This window comes from Mobula hypostoma, chromosome 4 (assembly GCF_963921235.1).
Source record: "Mobula hypostoma chromosome 4, sMobHyp1.1, whole genome shotgun sequence".
Classification (NCBI taxonomy): Eukaryota; Metazoa; Chordata; class Chondrichthyes; order Myliobatiformes; family Myliobatidae; genus Mobula; species Mobula hypostoma.
Window position 1 is genome coordinate 53,891,524 of NC_086100.1, and position 23,062 is coordinate 53,914,585.

General features: G+C 42.4%; 1 protein-coding gene across 3 annotated transcripts in view; it reads left to right on the forward strand.

Annotated features, from left to right (window-relative positions):
* Window positions 1–23,062, forward strand: part of kcnab1a (potassium voltage-gated channel subfamily A regulatory beta subunit 1a) — a 322,363-nt gene that overhangs the window by 232,003 nt on the left and 67,298 nt on the right. For all 3 annotated transcript variants that reach the window (XM_063045804.1, XM_063045805.1, XM_063045803.1), the window contains exon 4: window positions 20,417–20,496. In XM_063045804.1, coding sequence (XP_062901874.1) covers window positions 20,417–20,496 — 80 coding nt within the window. The remainder of the gene's footprint in view (window positions 1–20,416; window positions 20,497–23,062) is intronic.

Below are 23,062 nucleotides of genomic sequence, written 5' to 3' on the forward strand. Positions count from 1 at the left end.
ATGGATGATGCCTTTTTTAAGGTGTCACATTTTTAAGATGTTTTTAAGATGTCTTGGATGATGGAGCGGCTAGTGCCCATGATGGAGCTGGCTGAGTTAGCAACTTCATGCAGCTTTTTTCTGATCCTGTGCAGTGGCCCCTCCATACCAGATGGTGATGGCAACCAGTCAGAAAGCCCTCCACATACATCTGTAAAAATTTGCGAGAGTCTTTGATGACATACCAAATCTCCTCAAGTTCTTAATGAAATATAGTCACTGTTGTGCCTTCTTTGTAATTGCATCAATATGTTGGGCCCAGGATAGATCTTCGGAGATGTTGACACCCGGGAACTTGAAACTGCTCAGTCATTCTACTGAGGTTACTGCGTGTTCCCTTGACTTCCTCTTCCATCCATTCCTTGGTCTTACTGATGATGAGTACAAGGTTATCATTGCAGCATCACTCAATCAGCTGATCTATCTCCCTACTGCACGCCTCCTCGTCACCATCTGAAATTCTGCCAGCAATAGTTGTCATCAGCAAATTTTTAGATGGCGCTTGAGCTGTGCCTAGCCGCACAGTTGTGAGTGTAGAGAGAGTAGAGCAGTGGGCTAAGTATGCAGCCTTGTAGTTTTGGAGCCTTTTGGTTAGTACTGAAGGTATGATGGTGTTGAATGCGGAGCTGTAATCAATAAATGATTTAGGTGTTGCTGTTATCCAGGTGATTCAACACCTAGTGGAGAGCCAGTGAGATTGCATCTGCTGTAGACCTGTTGTGGTGATAGGCAAATTGCAGTGGGTCCAGGTCTTTGCTTAGGCAGGAGTTGATTCTGGCCATGACCAACCTCTCAAAGCGTTTCATCACATTATTCTCAGAACTCTGCCCAATAAAGATTTCCTTCTCATTGACCATGAAATGGATTGGTCATAAAAATTCTCCTGAATGAGCTTCAATGAACTATTTCATCTCTTAGTATTTTCTTTGTCAATATTAAGATAGCACAATTCCGCCCCCCCCCCCCATTATTGGTACATTGATATATCTTTACAAATGCTCTCTGACTTGCTTTTCTATATCCTTCCCACTAGTTAGCAGCCTTATAGAAGGAGTATAGTTATACACTTCCAGTGAAATAGTAAGATGCATGCAATTGTATGCAGAAAATTACAATGTATTGGATGTAGGGAGAGAGTCAATAAATGAGGGGTGATTGATAAGTTCGTGGCCTAAAGCAGAAGGAGTCAATTTCACAAAACCTAGCACATTTATTTTTCCTACATTTACACACTTAGTCCAGCAGTCGTGGAGCATACGGATCCCTTCCTCGTAGAAGTCGGCGTCTTGGACCTCCAGAAAGTGTTCCACAGCAGGGGTGATTGATAAGTTCGTGGCCTAATGTAGACGGAGATGAGTTATTAACTTCAAACTTTCTGCATTTTCGCTCGGAGTTGAACTGCATGTGCATGTAACAAGAGCTGTATAACTCATCTCCTTCTACCTAAGGCTACGGAATTATCAATCACCCCTGCTGTGGACCACTGGAGGTCTAAGATGCTCTCATTACATGCACATGCAGTTCAACTCTTTGAGTGATAATGCAGAAAGTTTGAAGTTAATAACTCATCTCCTTCTACCTTAGGCCACAAACTTATCAATCAACCCTGCTGTGGACCACTTCTACGAGGAAGGGATCCGTATGCTCCATGACCGCTGGACGAAGTGTGTAAATGTAGGAAAAATAAATGTGCTAGGTTTTCTAAAATTGACTCCTTCTACTTTAGGCCACTAACTTATCAATCACCCCACGTAAGCAAGTCAAAATGGATCTGGAAATCAATCATTGAACATGGCAGGGTGGGCTGGGGAAAGTGATTTAAAAGTAGTGGGCAGAGTTGGGTTTATAAATACAGACAGGGAGCACAAGATCAGGGGAGTCAGATTGAAAGTTTATAAAACATTGATTCATCCACAACTTAGGCATTACCTTCAATTCTGAGAAATGTGAAGGCTTTTAGAGAAGTTAAAAAGATATACTGGAATGATTCCAGCAACTTTGGTTCTATAGATAGATGGGAGAAGTTGTGCTTTGTCTCTTTAACAAAGGATGTTGCTAGGAGATCTGAAAGAGGTATTTAAAGTCATGAAAGTTTGATACATGGAAAACTAATCTTTTTGACAGGTGTGTCTAGGATTTGAGGGCATAAAAATGAAGGTAATTGATAAAAGAACTAAAAGCAACATGAGAATTATTTTTCTTTTGTGTAACTGTGTAAGTAGAATGGGCATTGTCAGAATAGGCAGTGGAGGCAGATTCAGTCATGGGGCTGGAAAATTACTGAAATGGGGAAAAATTAAAAGTGTGTGGAGATGCAGGGTGTGAGGTTTGGGGAGGAGGACTAGCTGGTTTGTTCTTCAGAGTGTTGGCACAGACCATCTGGCTAAGTAGTCTCCTCCCTTGCTGAACTTACCTGTGATTCCTTCAAGTATCTTTTTTTTATGTCTTTCATAAATGTAAACTAGTATTTTTTACTAACTGTTAACTTCAACTTGTAAGTAGCCCAGGATGGAAGTGAAACTGCTGTCTGTACCTTTGAGATAAATGGGAGGGGAGGCAGGTGTGCTTACCCTTAGTGAGCTAGGTTACTTCCGTTCTCTCAGCATTCTCCTTGTATGAGGGGAAGAATGATTTTGCAATGGAGTTTCATCAATGAATACTTATATTTTGGGGAGCATAGTTCTATGTAGGAATTACTTCATACTTGTCAGATAATATGAACTGTCACCTGTTACAGGGTGGTGCAAATATATGGAATGGATGAAATGATTTAATTCTATCCTAGAAACTTAGTTGGAACAATAATTGTACACAACACATTCAACTACAGTGGGTTCCAGATCATTGGGACACATCGGAACCAGTACATTTTGGCCCAATTAAGCGGCTTTCCCAATTAGCCAAAGTTTCATGGAAATAGCTGAAAAGGCATTAAAAAAAGACTTTGGAATAAATTATGTATTTAAATGAAATACAGAACAAATTAGAACACTACCAATACTACTACAGTACTGTAAAACTGTATTAGTTCCTAATAGTTATCAGTGGAGGAATTCATCCAGTGCACGCTGCCGTGTTCTTTTTATTGACTGTAAATGAACAAAATCGGGGCAGATCTAGTGCAGATAATGGACTGCCTTCATACAATGTTTTTAATGAGTGTCTCTTCTAAAACTTCATTTTTATTGTAACTTTCAAGGTGATTATTGATACCTTCAAATTCTTCGTACTTCCTAACCTGTTGAAGTAGTGAAATCATTTCATTTTCACTTATGGCCATTTTTAGCATCTCTAAGCCTGAATACTTTAAATTGCAGTTACCAAAACAGTTTTGAATCGTCTTTCTGCTTATTTCTCGCCAACTATCACTGACAAAAATCTCCGTTTTTTTTTAACACAAATACACACAACTGTGCTATTTAAAAACTATTTGCTATAAGCATTCACTCTAAACAACCACACAAGTACACACAACTGATGCCTGGTAGGAACTGTTCAGTAACAGTCTCCTGTCTCAATTAAGTGGCATGGTGTCCCAAATAAATGAAGGGAATCCTGGCTATTTTCTCAATTAGTTTTTGTACTTTAAGACGTTTCTCAAATAAATGGCTGCCCCAATTAACTGGAATCCACTGTACTTATATAACTGTGCGCTGCTCTGTTAATAGTTTTCGTAAGGTCCCAGAGCCACGGCAGATGAATCACCATGCTTTATAGCAGCGGTCCCCAACCACCGGGCCGCGGACCGCTGCACCTTTCCTCAATCCCTGTCACGCTCACTGTTGAGCTTGAACACACGCGAGGTCATTACGCACGCGTCATCCATGTCAGCGCGGGAAGGAGATCAACTCCTCGAGCTTGCAAATGATGGCGGGCTGAAAAGCATGTTTGACATCACATCTCTGCCGGCAGTCTGGATCAAAGTCAAGGCTAAATATCCTGAGATAGCCACGAAAGCACTGAAAACCTTGCTTCCATTTCCAACATATCTCTGCAATGAATGCAACGAAAACTAAATTGCGGAATAGAGTGGACATAAGGAACCTCCTTTGAGTATTGCTGTCTCCCATCACCCCTCGATAGGACCGTCTTGTTGCAGGAAAACAAGCCCAGGGCTCCCACTGATTCAGCGATATTGGTGTGTTGCAATGATTTTATATGTTCATACGGGGAAAATATGTGCTGTGTGTTTAATATCCAAACGTTACTTAGAATGTTATGATGCTATTGACTTATATAGCCATATAACAATTACAGCACGGAAACAGGCGATATCTGCCCTTCTAGTCCGTGCTGAACGCTACTCTCACCTAGTCCCACTGACCTGCAGTCAGCCCATAACCCTCCACTCCTTTCCTGCCCATATAGCTGTCCAATTTTTCTTTAAATGATAGTATTGAACCTGCCTCTACCACTTCTACTGGAAGTTAGTTCAACACTTACTTCAAGCTCCCCTGATAATTGACTTATCGCTATATTCATGCGAGGAAAATATGCACTGTGTGTTTAATATTAAATTCATTAGATAAACCCTTTTAGAAACGAAATTAAGTGTATTAGCCACATCATCTATATTGCGTTCGTGATGAATACCCCCTCGAAACAGAATCGCCAAAAACGACTTGTAGAAAAAAGTCGGCACATACACGCATGCGCACAGTGGTGCCCGCGCAAGGCTTCATGGTCATTGTAGTCTCCCCCCACCCCCGGGTCGGCCAGTCCGCAAGAATATTGTCAATATGAAACCGGTCCGCAGTGCGAAAAAGGTTGGGGACCCCTGCTTTATAGAATTAATGGGTTTCATTAATGTAGAATTGGAGCATTCCACTGGCATCCACGTAAATTTATAAAAGGCAGCATGAAATGGTACAACTGCAATTTCGTGGTTTAAGTGAAATTGAGGAGCTGCTTTAGAATTAGTTCCGAAAACCTGACAATCGAGACATGAAATGACATACCAGTTCTCTGTACAGAGGGCCTGAGGGCCTGATTCATTTTATTCATTCTGCAGCAATTCCATTTGCAATGTCCTCTTCCACAAAATAAACCATTGCAACGTCTTGGATACTTCAGCTCTAATGGCTTCAGCTTTATTCAAAATTCATATGGATTTTGAAGGTAATTTAATGTACAGATGCTTCCTGAAATAGGTTGTGTCAATTTGCTGGAGAACCATAACATTGATTTACTAAGAAGTCAATTTGTCTGCATTTCTGAAATGTGTATTGCTGGTCAGATTGGACTTCACACTGAAAGAGTGGCAAACTATGCTGGGGTAGATCTTGGCTGTTCTGAACCCTTGACATGCACATCTGCTTTGTATTTTGTCAAAGTCTGACCAGGCAAGGATCTGATTGGTGATACCTCAGTGAAATTCGTGACAATCCTAACAAAGTTAGACTCCATGTTGAGTCCTTTAGCAGAGCAAACTGAATATTCGACCTGATTCTCTCAGCATGTCCCAGACATCTACGTTCAATTGTGTATCTGTGGGCTATAGTGGTGTATAAGAAGCTAAATGCTACCCATTTTTATTTGACTATTGCTGATGGTGCCAACAAAATTAAACCCAAAAAATTGTCACCACCAAATACAGTAAAGCAAATATGGTAATTTTCTTTGATTGTCTTGAATTTATTTTGTTTTATTTATTATTTAGAGAACTGAAATAGGATTCAGAGAGGAGACCCCTCTGTTGGTCAAGGTTGACCATAGATAGTGTGTCGCAGCTGTCTGCATGATATGTAAGCCAGGGCAATCTGAGATGGAGAGCAAGCTCTCGCCATGTAGTAGGTTCCCCCTCTCCACAGAGCTGATGAATCCATTGGCAGAGACCGATACAGTTTGGCACCAGCAGCGTCACAGGAGTAGCCAGTCGGTGTTCAGCTCAATGTAGATCTGCCTTAGGGACTTCAGCTTCAGATTTTTCTTCGGGGTTTACTCCCAAAGCCTTTTCCTCCTTCTAGATGAGCTGCCAACTACGGCTGACGAACTTCATCTGCCCGAAGTAACCTGCCGTAGTCCTTTCTCTTGTTGGTAGAAACGGTTCCGCCGGGCTTGGTAGCTCAGCCACAATTGAAGGCCGGGAGCTGGTCTTGGTTATCAGAGGCTATTTAAGGTGCATGCCATTGGGATCGTTTATTAGATAGTAGGAGCTTGTCCCCTCTACTACCCCTGGCTATGACAGCCTGAAATAGAATTGCACTGCAAATAAATGCAGAACCTACTTGAGTTAAGAATCAAAAGCGCTTTGTGTTTACATTCTTTTTGTAAATTAAAAATTGGCAAATTAGTTTATTATTGTCACATATATGAAGGTCGTGAAAGGCTTGTCCTGCATATCATCTATACGGATCAATTCATTATGACAGTGCGTTGATGTAGAACAGGGTACCAAAATAACTAGAGTACAGAATGAAGTATTACCATATAGTGCAAGTGCAGTGCAGGTAAACAGTAAGGTAAAAGGTTATAACAAAGTAGGTCAAGAGTCCATCTTACCGTGCTAGGAATCATCCAATAGTCTTACAACAGTGTGATAATGCCCAATAAAGCAAAATCGGTAACAGATACTGATCTAAATGTACTGTACTTAAATGCACGCAGCATTAGAAATAAAGTGGATGACCTTGTTGTACAGGTAGAGGTTAAAAGATATGACATTGTGGCCATCACTGAGTCATGGCTAAATGATGGATGTGATTGGGAGCTGAATATCCAAGGATACACAGTGTATAGGAAAGGTAGGAAGGTAGGTAAAGGGCGTGGCGTGGCCCTGATGGTAAGCAACGATATCAAATCACTAGAAAGAAGGGACATAGGATCAGAAGAGGTAGAATCCTTATGGGTCGAGTTAAGAAATGCAAGGGTAAAAAGACATTAAATAGCAGTTATATACAGGCCTCCAAACAACAGCCGGGATGTGGACTACAAGTTACAGCTGGAAATAGAAAAAGCGTGTCAGAAGGAAAATGTCAAGATAATTATGGGGGATTTTAATATGAAAGTGGATTGGGAAAGTCAGGAAGGTACTGGATCTCAGGAGAGGGAGTCTGTAGAATGCCTACGGGATGGCTTTTTGGAGCAGCTTGTCCATAAACCCACCAGGGGACCGACTGTTTTTGGATTGGGTGCTGTGTAACGAACCTGAGGCGATTAGGGAGCTGGAGGTAATGGAACCCCTTGGAAGTAGTGATCATAATATGATTGATTTCAGTTTCAAATTTGAAAAGGAGAACCTGGTATCAGGTGTATCGACATTTCAGTGGAACAAAGGAAATTACAGTGGTATGAGAGAGGAATTGGCCCTAGTTGATTGGAAAAGTAAGCTAGATGGAGGGACGGTAGAGCAGAATTGGATGAAACTCCTACAAGAAATAAGGAAAGTGCAGGAAAAATATATTCCAAGATAAAAGAAAATCATGAATGGAAAAATGGCACAAATTTGGCCAAAGAGAGACATTAGGGCTAAAATAAAAGCAAAAGAGACAGTGTACAAGGAAGCAAAAATTAGTGGGAAAACTGAGGACTGGACGACTTTTAAAAACATACAGAAGGAAACCAAGAAAGTCATTAGGAAAGAAAAGATGAATTACAAAAGGAAGTTGGCAATTAATATAAAAAAAAGGATACTAAGAGTTTTTTTAAATATATGAAGAGTAAAAGAGTGACGCAGGTAGATATAGGACAGATTGAAAATGATGCTGGAGAAATTATAATGGGTAACAAAGAGATGGCCGAGGAACTAAATGAGTATTTTGCATCAGTCTTCACAGTGGAAGACATTAGCAACATACCTGATAGCCAGAGGTCTCAGGGAATAGAATTAAGTACAGTCAAGATTACTAGAGAGTAAGTGCTTGGGAAGCTAAATGGACTAAGAATAGATAAGTCTCCCGGACTGGATGAGGTGCACCCACAGGTTCTGAAGGAGGTGGCTTTAGAGATTGTGGAGGCATTGGAAATGATCTTCCAGGAATTAATAGACTCTGGCATGGTTCCAGAGGACTGGAAGGTCACAAATGTAGTTCCCCTGTTTAGGAAAGGAGGGAGGCAGCAAAAAGAAAATTACAGACCTATTCGTCTGACATCGGTAGTTGGAAAGTTATTGGAGTCAATCCTCAAGGACGAGGTTTTGAAATACCTCGAGGTGTATGACAAGATAGGCCCAAACCAGCATGGTTTCATGAAGGGAAGATCCTGCCTCACTAACCTATTGGAATTTTTTGAGGTAATCTCAAATAAGATTGACAAGGAAGAGGCTGTGGATGTTATGTATTTGGATTTTCAAAAGGCCTTCGATAAGGTGCCGCATTAGAGGCTGCTTAATAAGTTGAGAGCCCATGGAATTATAGGAAAGATATTGGAATGACTGATAGGCAGAAAGCAAAGGGTGGGAATAAAGGGATCCTATTCTGATTGGTTGCCGGTTACTAGTGGTGTTCCACAGGGGTCGGTGTTGGGGCTGCTTCTTTTTACAGCTTATATCGATGATTTAGATTATGTGGCTAAGTTTGCGGATGGCACCAAGATAGGTGGAGGAGTAGGAAGTGTTGAAGAAACGGAAAGGTTGCAGAGAGACTTGGTCAGTTTAGGAGAGTGGGCAAAGAAATGGCAGATCAGATACAACGTTGACAAATGTACGGTTGTACATTTTGGAAGAAGAAATAATCGGGCAGATTATTATTTAGATGGGGAGAAATTTCAAAAATCGGAAGTGCAAAAAGACTTGAGAGTCCTCGTGTAGGATACCCTAAAGGTTAACTACCAGGTTGGATTGGCAGTAAGGAAAGCGAATGCTATGTTGGCATTCATTTCAAGAGGAATAGTGTATAAGAGTAAGGAGGTGTTGATGAGGTTCTGTGGGGCACTGGTGAGACCTCATTTGGAATACTGTGTGCAGTTTTGGGCCCCCTGTCTTAGAAGGGATGTACTGATGTTGGAAAGAGTTCAGAGAAGATTTGTGAGGATGATTCCTGGAATGCAGGGGCTAAGATATGAGCATTTATCGGCTCTTGGACTGTATTCATTAGAGTATGGAAGAATGAGAGGGGATCTCATAGAAACATGTTGAATGTTGAAAGGGTTGGACTGAGTAGATGTGGAAAGGTTGTTTCCCTTGATGGGTGAGTCCAGGACAAGAGGCCACAGTCTTCGAATTAGAGAATACCCATTTAAAACAGAGATGAGGAGAAATTTTTTTAGCCAGAGGGTTGTGAATTTATGGAATTCGTTGCCACATACAGCTGTGGAGGCCCGATCATTGAGGGTGTTAAAGAGGAGATTGACAGGTATCTAATTAGTCAGGGTATCAAGTGATATGGGGAAAAAGCCGGAAATTGGAACTAGGTGGGAGAATAGCTTAGCTCATGGTTGAGTGGCGGAGCAGACTCGATGGGCTGAATGGCCTACTTCTGCTCCTTTCTCTTGTGATCTTGTGAATGTGGGAGAAGAGCGAATGTCTGTGGTGGGTGGGGTCTTTGATTATGCTGACTGTTTTACTGAGTCAACAAGAAGTGTTCTTGGAGTCCATGGGCCTGGCTTCCGTGATGTGCTGAGCTCCCTGCAGTTTCTTGTGGTCCCAAGCAGAGCAGCTGTGATGCATCCCGATAGGTGACGCAATGATAAAAGTCAATGAGGGTCAAAGGGGATATGCCAAACTTCTTTTGCTTCCTGAAGACATAAAGGGAACTTTGAGCTTTCTTGGTCATGGACTACGATAGGCTATTGGTGGTGTTCACTCCTAGGAACCTGAAACGCAACCTTTTTGACCTCAGCAGCATTTATGTAAGAAAGACCATGTACACTGCCTCCGACCCTTCCTGAGAGAAAGTTTGGAGTCATGATACATGTCACGAGGAAACCGTAGAGAGCTGTCGACACAGCACACCTTCTCCATGAACTCTGCCTACAACTCTCACTGACTTGGTAAAGCATCCTGCATAATGAAAGATCACACCCCCTCCTTCCTGTATTCCAACTCATCACTATTTGAGATATCACTGTAGTGGGCATCACCTGCAAACTTATTGATGGAGTTAGAGCAGAATTTGGCTACACAGTCATGAATATATAGGAAGTAGAATAAGGGATGGAGGATGCAATCTTGTGGGATGCCAGTGTAACCTAGGTTAATTAAAGCCAAAGATGTAATTTTAGAAAGCTCCACCTGTGAAGGGATGAAAATGAGATTTACCGATTTTGTTTTTTTAAAAGAGAACTTGGGTGAAAAGAAGCTATGCAAGAACGAGGCGTGGCTGACACAGGTGTGGACAAGCGAGAGAAACGCAGCAAACTATTAGAAACCAAATATATAAATTGTTAAAAGTGGAATTCGTAGTGAGTATCTCTGCCCTACTTAAAAACCTCAGAGTGAAACCCCTAGAGGAGAGATGATATTGATAAAGGGTTTCTGGGGCAGGTGTGACCTGTACAAAAAGGATGGTTTGCACTTGAATCCGAGAGAGAACAATATCCTGGCAGGAAGGTTTGCTAAGGCTATTGGGGAGAGTTAAAACTAGAATTGCTGGGGAGTGGGAACCGAACTGAAGTGATGGAGGAAAGGGAGGTTAGCTCACAAATAGAGAAAGCTTGGAGACAGTGTGAAATGGAGGATAGGCAGATGATAGAGAAGGGACGTGCTCAGTCCGATGGTTTGAGATATGTCTATTTTAATGCAAGGAGTATCATGAATAAAGCGGATGAGCTTAGAGCGTGGATCAGCACTTGGAGCTATGATGTTGTGGCCATTACAGAGACTTGGATGGTGCAGGGGCAGGAATGGCTACTTCAAGTGCCAGGCTTCCGATGTTTCAAAGGATAGGGAGGGAGGCAAAAGAGGTGGGGGCGTGACACTGTTGATCAGAGGTAGTGTCACGGATGCAGAAAAAGAGGAAGTCATGGAGGGGTTGTCTACCGAGTGTCTGTGGGTGGAAGTTAGGAATTGGAAGGGGTCAATAACTCACTGGATGTTTTTTATAGACCATCCAATAGTAACAGGGACATCGAGAAGCAGATAGGAAGAGAGGTTCTGGAACGGAGTAATAATAACAGGGTTGTTGTGGTGGGAGATTTTAATTTCCCAAATATTGATTGGCATCTCCCTAGAGTGAGGGGTTTAGATGGGGTAGAGTTTGTTATGTGTGTTCAGGAAGGTTTCTTAACATAATATGTAAATAAGCCTACAAGAGGAGAGGCTGTACTTGATCTGGTATTGGGAAATGAACCTGGTCAGGTGTCAGGTCTCTCAGTGGGAGAGCATTTTGGAGATGATGATCACAATTGTATCTCCTTTACTATAACATTGGAGAGGAATAGGAACAGACAAGTTAGGGAAATGTTTAATTGAAGTAATGGGAAATATGAGGCCATCAGGCAGGAACTTGGAAGCATAAATTGGAAACAGATGTTCTCAGGGAAACATACGGAAAAAACATGGCAAATGTTCAGGGAAAATTTGCGTGGGGCTCTGAGTAGGTATGTTCCAATGAGACATGGAAAGGATAGTAGGATACAAGTTCCATGGTGTACAAAGGCTGTTGAAAATCCAGTCAGGAAGAAAAGAAGAGCTTATGAAAGGTTCAAAAAACTAGGTAATGATAGGGATCTGAAAGATTATACGGCTAGCAGGAGGGAACTTAAGAATAAAATTAGGAGAGCCAGAAGGGGCCATGAGAAGGCCTTGGTGGACAGGATTAAGGGAAACCCCAAGGCATTCTACAAGTATGTGAAGAGCAAGAGGATAAGACGTGAAAAAATAGGACCAATCAAGTGTGACAGTGGAAAAGTGTGTATGGAACCGGAGGAAATAGCAGAGGTACTTACTGAATACTTTGCTTAGTATTCACTACGGAAAAGGATCTTGGCGATTGTAGGGATGACTTGCAGTGGACTGAAAAGCTTGAGCATGTAACTAGTAAGGAAGAGGATGTGCTGGAGCTTTTGGAAAGCATCAAGTCGGATAAGTCACTGGGACCAGACAGGATGTACTCCAGGCTAATGTGGGAAGCGAGGGAGGAGATTGCTGAGCCTGTGGCAATGATCTTTGCATCATCAATGAGGACGGGAGAGGCTTCGGGGAATTGGAGGGTTGTGGATGTTGTTCCCTTATTCAAGAAAGGGAGTAGGGATAGCCCAGGAAATTATAGGCCAGTGAGTCTTACTTCAGTGGTTGGTAAGTTGATGGAGAAGATCCTGAGAGGCAGGATTTATGGACATTTGGAGAGGCATGATATGATTAGGAATAGTCTGCATGCCTTTCTCAAAGGCAGGTGGTACCTTACGAGCCTGATTGAATTTTTTGAGGATGTGACTAAACACATTGATGAAGGTAGAGCCGTAGATGTAGTGAATATGGATTTCAGCAAGGCATTTGATAAGGTGCCCCATGCAAGGCTTATTGAGAAAATAAGGAGGCATGGGATCCAAGGGGACATTGCTTTGTGGATCCAGAACTGGCTTGCCCACACAAGGCAAAGAGTGGTTGTAGATGGGTCATATTCTGCATGGAGGCCGGTGACCAGGTATGCCTCAGGGATCTGTTCTGGGACCCGTACTGTTTGTGATTTTTATAAATGACTTGGATAAGGAAGTGGAGCGATGGGTTAGTAAATTAGCTGATGACACAAAGGTTGGGGGTGTTGTGGATAATGTGGAGGGTTGTCAGAGGTTACAACGGGACAATGATATCTTGCAAAACTGGGCTGAGAAGTGGCAGATGGAGTTCAACCCAGATAAGTGTGAGGTGGTTCATTTTGGTAGGTCAAATATGATGGCAGAATACAGCATTAATGGTAAGACTCTTGGCAGTGTGGAGGATCAGAGGGATCTTGGGGTCCGAGTCCATAGGACACTCAAAGCTGCTACACAGGTTGACTCTATGGTTAAGAAGGCATACGGTGCATTGGCCTTCATCAATCGTGGGATTGAGTTTAAGAGCCGAGAGGTAATGTTGCAGCTATATAGGACCCTGGTCCGACCCCGCTTGGAGTACTGTGCTCAATTCTGGATGCCTCACTACAGGAAAGATGTGGAAACTATAGAAAGGGTGCAGAGGAGATTTACAAGGATGTTGCCTGGATTGGGGAGCATGCCTTATGAGAGCAGGTTGAGTGAACTCAGCCTTTTCTCCTTGGATGAGAGGTGACCTGATAGAGGTATATGAGATAATGAGAGGCATTGATTGTGTGGATAGTCAGAGGCTTTTCCCCAGGACTGAAATGGCTAGCACGAGAGGGCATAGTTTTAAGGTGCTTGGAAGTAGGTACAGAGGAGATGTCAGGAGTAAGTTTTTTACGCAGAGAGTGGTGAGTGCGTGGAATGGGCTGCCAGCAGTGGTGGTGGATGTGGAAACGATAGGGTCTTTTAAGAGACTCCTGGATGGCTACATGGAGCTTAGAAAAATAGAGGGCTCTGGGTAAAGCCTGGGTAGTTCTTAGGTAGGGACATGTTCGGCACAGCTTTGTGGGCCGAAGGGCCTGTATTGTGCTGTATGTTTTCCATGTTTCTATGTTTTTTGAAGCTATGAATATAACAAGCAGCAACTTAAGCGAGACTGTATCAGCAGAGATGCGTGTCCAAGATCTGGTCAGTTGTTTTTTATATCAAGTTTTGCGAATTGACTTTCCATGGATGACCCTCTATTTCATCCAACAATCCAAGAAACAAGATGGCAAGCCACCCAAGATCGAAGAACCAGCACGTAGGGGATCTAATACTGTTGGATGTATAAGTTTATTTCTCTTTCAAAGGATCGGGATTTGAATTTCTGGAAGAACTAGTTATATTTGCAAAGACTTTGATAAGTTACTGAATGAGATTTACTTTGTTTAAAAGTATTGACTTGAACTGAAACTGAAGTTAACCATAATAATTAAGAAAAGAATTCAAGCAACATACATCAAAGTTGCTGGTGAACGCAGCAGGCCAAGCAGCATCTATAGGAAGAGGCGCAGTCAACGTTTCAGGCCGAGACCCTTCGTCAGGACTAACTGAAGGAAGAGTGAGTAAGGGATTTGAAAGCTGGAGGGGGAGGGGGAGATGCAAAATGATAGGAGAAGACAGGAGGGGGAGGGATAGAGCCGAGAGCTGGACAGGTGATAGGCAAAAGGGGATACGAGAGGATCATGGGACAGGAGGTCCGGGAAGAAAGACAAGGGGGGGGGTGACCCAGAGGATGGGCAAGAGGTACATTCAGAGGGACAGAGGGAGAAAAAGGAGAGTAAGAGAAAGAATGTGTGCATAAAAATGAGTAACAGATGGGGTACGAGGGGGAGGTGGGGCCTTAGCGGAAGTTAGAGAAGTCGATGTTCATGCCATCAGGTTGGAGGCTACCCAGACGGAATATAAGGTGTTGTTCCTCCAACCTGAGTGTGGCTTCATCTTTACAGTAGAGGAGGCCGTGGATAGACATGTCAGAATGGGAATGGGATGTGGAATTAAAATGTGTGGCCACTGGGAGATCCTGCTTTCTCTGGCGGAGAGAGCGTAGATGTTCAGCAAAGCGGTCTCCCAGTCTGCGTCGGGTCTCACCAATATATAAAAGGCCACATCGGGAGCACCGGACGCAGTATATCACCCCAGTCGACTCACAGGTGAAGTGATGCCTCACCTGGAAGGACTGTTTGGGGCCCTGAATGGTGGTAAGGGAGGAAGTGTAAGGGCATGTGTAGCACTTGTTCCGCTTACACGGATAAGTGCCAGGAGGGAGATCAGTGGGGAAGGATGGGGGGGACGAATGGACAAGGGAGTTGTGTAGGGAGCGATCCCTGCGGAATGCAGAGAGACGGGGGGAGGGAAAGATGTGCTTAGTGGTGGGATCCCGTTGGAGGTGGCGGAAGTTACGGAGAATAATATGTTGGACCCGGAGGCTGGTGGGGTGGTAGGTGAGGACCAGGGGAACCCTATTCCTAGTGGGGTGGTGGGAGGATGGAGTGAGAGCAGATGTATGTGAAATGGGGGAGATGCGTTTAAGAGCAGAGTTGATAGTGGAGGAAGGGAAGCCCCTTTCTTTAAAAAATGAAGACATCTCCCTTGTCCTAGAATGAAAAGCCTCATCCTGAGAGCAGATGCGGCGGAGACGGAGGAATTGCGAGAAGGGGATGGCGTTTTTGCGAGAGACAGGGTGAGAAGAGGAATAGTCCAGATAGCTGTGAGAGTCAGTAGGCTTATAATAGACATCAGTGGATAAGCTGTCTCCAGAGACAGAGACAGAAAGATCTAGAAAGGGGAGGGAGGTGTCGGAAATGGACCAGGTAAACTTGAGGGCAGGGTGAAAGTTGGAGGCAAAGTTAATAAAGTCAACGAGTTCTGCATGCGTGCAGGAAGCAGCACCAATGCAGTCGTCGATGTAGCGAAGGAAAAGTGGGGGACAGATACCAGAATAGGCACGGAACATAGATTATTCCACAAACCTAACAAAAAGGCAGGCATAGCTAGGACCCATACGGGTGCCCATAGCTACACCTTTAGTTTGGAGGAAATGGGAGGAGCAAAAGGAGAAATTATTAAGAGTAAGGACTAATTCCGCTCGACAGAGCAGAGTGGTGGTAGAGGGGAACTGATTAGGTCTGGAATCCAAAAAGAAGCGTAGAGCTTTGAGACCTTCCTGATGGGGGATGGAAGTATATAAGGACTGAACATCCATGGTGAAAATAAAGCGGTGGGGGCCAGGGAACTTAAAATCATCGAAAAGTTTAAGAGCGTGTTAGAAAGTTTAAGAAAAGAATTCAGTTAGTTTCCTAACTTACTAGTGATAAATAACAAATGAAAGGTTAGTCTGTAAACCTTTAAATAGAGAATAACACTACTTCTACTTATTTAAAGAAATTAAACTAATAAAGGTTATTCTAAACAATCTCACTGATTCTAACTAAACAAGAATTTGGTTTTTGTTTGATGTTTCAGATTTGGAACCTAAACAGGATGTTGGAATTTCAAATTGTTCCTAGTCATGTAAATATGTTGTATATATTGCTATTTTTATGAAGTTACCTCCAGAATTGTGTATTTCCTATTCACTGCGCCCTTCCGATACCTAGAGCTTCTGATGGCCCACTAGCACCTAGTGTGGTACTAAGTCATTAGATTTTCTCATAAGGAGTGCAGCAACCAGTCATATGAGATAAAGTAAGTACTACACAGGTGTTACACCAGCGCTGGGAGTAATCATCGTGGAGATGTTGCTGCCTGTCTTTACCATTTGTGGTCTGTTGGTCAGGAAGTCAAGGATCCAGTTGCAAAGGAAGTTGTTGAGTCCCAGGTTTAAGGGTTTAGAGATAACTCTACTTGGGATTCTAGACAGCGTAAAAGCAAAAGAGAGGGCATAATTAATGAGAAGATAGAGGTTTGGGAAGCTTAAGGAGAGAAAAGATGAAATATAAATGTAAGCTAGCCAATAATATAAAAGAGGATGCCAAATATATTAAATGTTTTTTCAGAAATACAGGTATAAAGAGTAAAAGGTAGGCGAGGGTGGATATCGGATTGCTGAAAAATTATACCGGAGAGTTAATAATGGGGTACAGAGAAATAGTGGATGAACTCAAAAGTATTTTGTATCAGTCTTCACTGAGGGAGACACTAGCAGTATGCCAGAAATTTGAGTGTTTCAGGGGGCACTGAGTGAGTGTAGTTACTGTTACTATGGAGAAGGTGCTTAGGAAGCTGGAAGGTCTGAAGATTGATAAGTCACCTGGACCAGATGACTGCACCCCAGGGTTCTGAAAGAGGTACGTTAGTAATGATCTTTCAAGAATGACAAGATTCTGGAATGTTTCTGGAGGACTGGAAAATTGCAAGTGTCACTCCACTCTTCAAGATGGGAGAGAGCAGAAGAAAGGAAACTGAAGGCCAGTTAGCCTGACTTCAGTGGTTGGAAAGATGTTGGAGTCCATTATTAAGGAAGAGGCTTCAGGTTACTTGGAGGCACACAAATAAAATTGGTCAAAGTCAGCATGGCTTCCTTAAGGGGAAATCTTACCTGACAAATCTGTTTGAATACGTTGAGGATATAATCAGCAGGATTGACAAAGGAGAGACAATGTACATTGCTTACTTGGATTTTCCGAAGGCTTTTGACAAGGTGCCACACATGAGACTGCTTAAGAAGATAAAGAGTCCATGGTATTATAGGAAAGATACGAGCAAGGATAGAAGATTGGCTTACTAATAGAAGGCAAATAATGGGAATAAATGGAGCCTTTTCTGATCAACTGCCAGTCACTAGTGATGTTCCGCAGGGTGTGTGTTGGGAGCACTTCTTTTCACGTTAGGTATCAATTATCTGGATGACAGAATTGATGGCTTTGTGACCACATTTGCCAATGATGCAAAGATAGGTGGAGGCCCTGTGGAAGCAGGGAGTCTGCAGAAGGATTTGGACAGATTAGGAGAATGGACGAAGAAGTGGCAGGTTTACAACAGTGTAGGGAATTAAATGGTCATGCACTTTAGTGGAAGGTATAAAGGCATAGATTATTCTCTAAATGGGGAGCAAATTCTGAAATCAGATGTGCAAAGGGACCTGGGAATCCACGTGCAGGATTCCCGAAAGGTAGCAAGGGTATCAAAGCTTACAGGAGAGGGCAGGGGACTGGGGTTAAGAGGGAAAATAAATCAATTCACGATTGAATTGCAGAAGAGACCCAATAAGTACACGTCCATCAAATCTCCTTTCAACCTCTACTCTAAGGAGAGAAGCTTTAGTTCTCCAGTCAAATGCTATAGCTGAAATCCCTCATTCCTGAAACCATTCTCAGTTCAAAAGTGCAAAATGGACTGTTGATTGATGTTTGGATCAATCTTGCTCTCAGATTTGTCCAGCAAACCTGAACAGAGCAGTGTCACATAGATTATTAAGCAAATATACAACATTGTCCCAACACTTGGATTCCTACTCTTCGAGATTGGGATTGTATCTTGCTATGGTGGAGCTTCTCTGATGCTGGAAGGAAATATGAAAAACATTTTCCAAACTTTGTAGATCAAAGACAAAGCTGGGAGTGGGAAGCCTTTGAAGAAACCTCTAGATGGACAACGTTACTCTGTTTACTGAATCAAGTGAATCGGATTATTTGCAGATGTCAATACAATACTCTGAACAAATAGTTGGCAAGGTGGATCTTTGAAATAAAAATACATTGTTTGAGTAAATGTATCTGCATTGATATTAAAATTCTTCAGAAAAATAGTTTCAAAGACCATTCATGGTTATTGCCAAATGACTCAATAATTACTGTTCGTAATTTCTTGTTTTGTGAATAGAACAAGTTATTTGAAGAATGAAAGTCATTTGCCTAACCAATTAGCCACTTATATTATCTAAGGTAACCTGCATGAATTGTAGAACATTTATAATATTGCAGGATGCTGTTCAGGCTATTGTCTCTTTGCTTGTCAATAAAATCACCAGGCGTAGATCCACCTCCCAGCACTTCGTCTTCAGATACATGCTCAAGCATTTTATCCTCTGTGTTCATTCACTGGATGCAGACATTGCTTGTAATGCTGAAATATATTGTCTATTCCCAGTTGATCCTGGACTGAAGAGGTAGTTATCAGCCATGAAGTGTATTCCATCCAAGCCAAACTGGGGTAAAGAGGGTAGATTTCCTTCCAGAGTGTGAGTGAACCAGATAGATTTCTACGACTGGAGACACAAAAGGGTGGAGATGCTGGAACTGGAGCAACAATCCATCAGTGGGTCAGGCAGCATCACTGGTGGGAAAGGAAGTGTGTGTACTTCAGATCAAATCGTGTATCAGAACTGAGTGTGGAGAAGGAAGATAGGTAGTACAAGGAGGAGAGGGGACGCGGTAAGACAAAGGCATTGGTGATTGGTAGCCTGAGGATGGGTGAGGATGAGGGGCAAATGAAGAGAGATAAGGGGTTGTGGAGCTGAGAGATGTAGACAGATGCATGACAAGTGAAGGCAGGAAAAGAATATTTTGATCCACCTCGAATCCTCACGCTTATGTCTCCTTTCACATATCCCCTCCAGTCCAGGTTCTACCCTCACATTTTACCCACAGATCCTCTCCTCTGCCTCCTCCTCCCTGAATGGTTTTCAGTTCACCTTCCTTCCTAATGATTTCAGCATTAGTAGCCTGGGATTTCTCCACTCCCCCTGCCTGGCTCCAAATGCCTTTTTTCTGCCTGCCTCCATCTATAATACACCTGTCCCTCTCTCCCAACTCTGCCTCTCCCCCTCTGCTACCTGGATCCATCTGCCTATCGTCAATCCACCAATCACCTCTTGGCTCTTGTCTCACCAGCACCCTCTCTTCTTTATTCCTGTACCTTCCCTCTCCACTCTCTGACCTTATGCAGAGTTTTGACAAAAAGTCAACAATTCATTCCCCCCCCACCCCATAGATGATACTTGACCTGTTGAGTTTCTCCAAAAGATTGTTACTTGCTCTGGCTTTCTATGTCTATGTTTTCTGTTACTGCTGACTTTTTAAAATGAATTATAGCTTTTAAGCGTCATACATCTCAGTTCCCTAGGATCCATGCCAGGATTTGAATTGATGTTCCTGAATCAATAGTTCAGAACTCAGCTTCTAATCAAATTATTTAACATTTACATTAAAATCTGAAGAGGGTTCCTGTCTTTCCAACCCTTTCAAGTAGTGAATTCCAGATGCCATCTGCCTTCTGGTTAAAAATATTTTTCCTCATCCTAGCTATCCTCTAACTCTCATCTCTATAATCCCTCTGCCACTTATCCCTGTAATCTTTCTGCCCTTCAACTTTAAATAAGTTCACACTGGTCTTTGCTCTGTTTAGTAAAATAGTCCCCTCATAATTTTATCGGTTTTCATGTATCTTCTCTCAGTGACCTTTCATCCAAAGAAAACAATCCTAGCATACCCAACCAGTCCCCATCGCTGAACCTTTATAGACCTTCTTTCATGCAATAACATCTTTCCTGTAATGTGGGGTCCAGAACAGCATGCAGTGTTTGACCTGAAGTCCAAGTATTGTAAATATTTGCACATGTAGTGTCAAATGTGATTTTAGAGAACTGGGAAAAGCGAAATAATGGGATCTGATTCTTGCTTTTTAAAGAGACAATGATCCAGACTTTATGATAGGAAAGGTTGACACAGATATGGAGCAAACACACAAAAATGGGACAGGCTTAGATAGGAATCCTGGTTGGCATGAACCAATTAGCTCAAATGGCCAGTTCCTGAGCTGTATGACTCTATGACTAAGATGAGCTTCCTTTTTGTCCAATGCATATTGTCCTAGGCCCAATAGAACTGAATACTCATGATAACTATTGAATGTAGGAGGAGGAAAATAGCCCTTGGGCATGGAATCAGACAACTTATTCTGCTCAACTTCACTTTTTTTTAATATTCTGTATTTATAGGTGGCTGAGGAACTTATGACAATTGCTTACGAGCATGGAGTAAATTTGTTTGATACAGCAGAGGTGTATGCAGCTGGCAAGTAAGTGAATTTATTTATTCTTTGAATGTGCTTAAAGGAAAAGAAATGGAGTCAAGGTATTTAGATAACACCACCATTTTGTATTTGAGATTATATTATCAAATAGAAACTTAACATTTGGTATGTAATTGCTAAAACTGCATTATTGTACAAAATCTTTTTCATGCAGAAGTTTATGCTTATTGTATGTACATACATTAATATTTTAAAATAGTCTATGAATAATTATTTACAAAAGATAAAGTATACTGCAAAATACACAGCAATCTAAGTTCGTTGAAAGTACCTAGCTAGCTGTAAAAGTAAGTTGTAAGGGAAAGAAGAGTCTGTAAAGGGATGTAGCAGAGAATGAGTGGACAATGAAGTTAGCAGGTGGAATACAATGTGAGAATTTGTAAGGTTATTTGCTGTGGTAGGGAGTATAGAAAACCCGAATTTTTCCAGTGAGTGTATGTTTTAGTATAGAAAAGCTTGGAAACACTGATACAAGAAATGTAGAAAGCTAATGTATAAGTACAGAAGGAATTATAGAGGCTTGTTGGTACAATAGTCTTTCTTGCAAGAGAAATGGAATAACAGACCCACGAAATGTTTCACAAATTATGTGGAGCTTTGATGAGACCACACCTGGGACTGGTACTGTGTGAAAGTGAAGCATTGGCAAGACCACATCTGGAGTGGTACTGTGTGTATATGGAGCTTGGGTGAGACCAGATCTGGCAAAGTCCTGTGCATTTGCAAGGTTATGGAGCAGCACTCTATGTAGTGCTTGTCTCTATACCCAAGATCTATTTTGCAGGCATTTCTTTGTGCATTCACTCTGTAAATTCTTGTGATTAGGAGGTGTTTGAGAAGGCCTTACAACCCTTCCAGGCTGTTCCACCTTTCAAAGGTCATACTGCCTTTGGACATGATTATGTTAATATACGTATATTAACAATATTTGCCTGTTTGCTAAATTTTTATGTCAGTGGGTTTTCATAAAAAAAAGTTAGATTGGAAGTAAATTTCCCGGTTGCTCACAGCAGAATTGCCAAGGCCATGCTAAAACCTTCCTGCCAAGTGCAATATAAAATTGTGTGTCCACAAAGCAGGCTAAATGTGTGGAGTGGGGTGAGGAGTCTGAGTAGGAGGAGCCTAATCTGGCATTGTCAAATGAGTATTATTGGTCAAATAAAGGAAATTTATTTTTAGCTATTTTTCCTCAAAGCTAACACTTCCCATCTTAGGTAATATCTTCTGAACTCTTTCCAGATTTAAGTCACAATCAAAGTCAAAGTTGAAAGTGGACTGGAGCATGTTCAAGGACCCATCAGAGGACTTGAATGAATATACTACAGTTGTCACCGGCTTTATGAATGCGTCCCCACAAAATTATTCTGTGTCTTCACCAACCAGAAGCCCTGGATAAACCAAGAGATCTGCAGTCTGCTGAGAGTTAGATTGCTGACATCTAGATCTGGCAACCAAGGAAAGTGCAAGAGGTCGAAGTACGATCTCCAGAAAGCCATCTCACACGCCAGGTTGCAATTGTGAAGCAAACATGAAACACAGAAGGATATCCAGCAGGTGTTTTTATCACATCCACCAGAGCAAAACCAAGTAATATAGGTGGCAACAAAGTTTCATTCCCAGATGACCTTTTATGCTCACTTTGTCCAGCAAAACATGGAGGCACCTTCACAAACCCCCAACAATTTGAGGAACCCACCTGCCTCAAACAGGCTTCAGTCATGCCGGTGTCCAGGAAGAATGTGGTAACCTCCCTCAATAACTATTGTCCAGCAGCACTTGCATCCACAGTGATGAGGAGGTTTGAGACATTGATCATGAAGCATACAACTCCTGCCTGAGAAGTGACTTGGATCTGCTCCAATTTCCCTACTCCCACAACAGGTCAACAACAGGTGCTTTTTCATTGGCTCTTCATTCATCTCCAGAACATCTGCACAGTGAAGATGCATACATCAGGATGCTTTTCATTGACTGCAACTCTATATTCAACATTAACTTCCCCTCGAAACTAATCGATAATCTCCAAGACCTAGATCTGGATACCTCCTTATGCAATTGGGTCTTCGATTTCCTCACTTGCAGACACGAGTCAGTTCGGATTGGCAACAACATCTCCTCCACAATCTCTATCAGCACAGGAGCACCATAATGCTATATGCTTAGCCCCCTGCTCTATTCACTTCACACTTATGACTGTGAGGCTAAGTAACACTCTAACACCATATTTAAGAGGGCTGACAGCATGACTGTTGTTGGCCAAATCAAAGGTGATGATGAATAGGCAGCGCCTCTACTTTCTTAGAAGTTTGTGCAAATTCGGCATGACAACTTAAACTGTGACAAACTTCTCTAGATGCACAGTGGAGATTATCGTGACTGGTTGCAGCACAGTCTGGTATGGAAACTCCAATGCCAAAGAATGGAAAAGCCTACACATGATGGTGGATACAGCCCAGTCCATCACAGGAAATGCCCTCCCCACCATTGAGCACATCTAGACGGAGCACTGCCCCAAGAAAGCAGCATTCATCATCAAGGAAGCCCACCATCC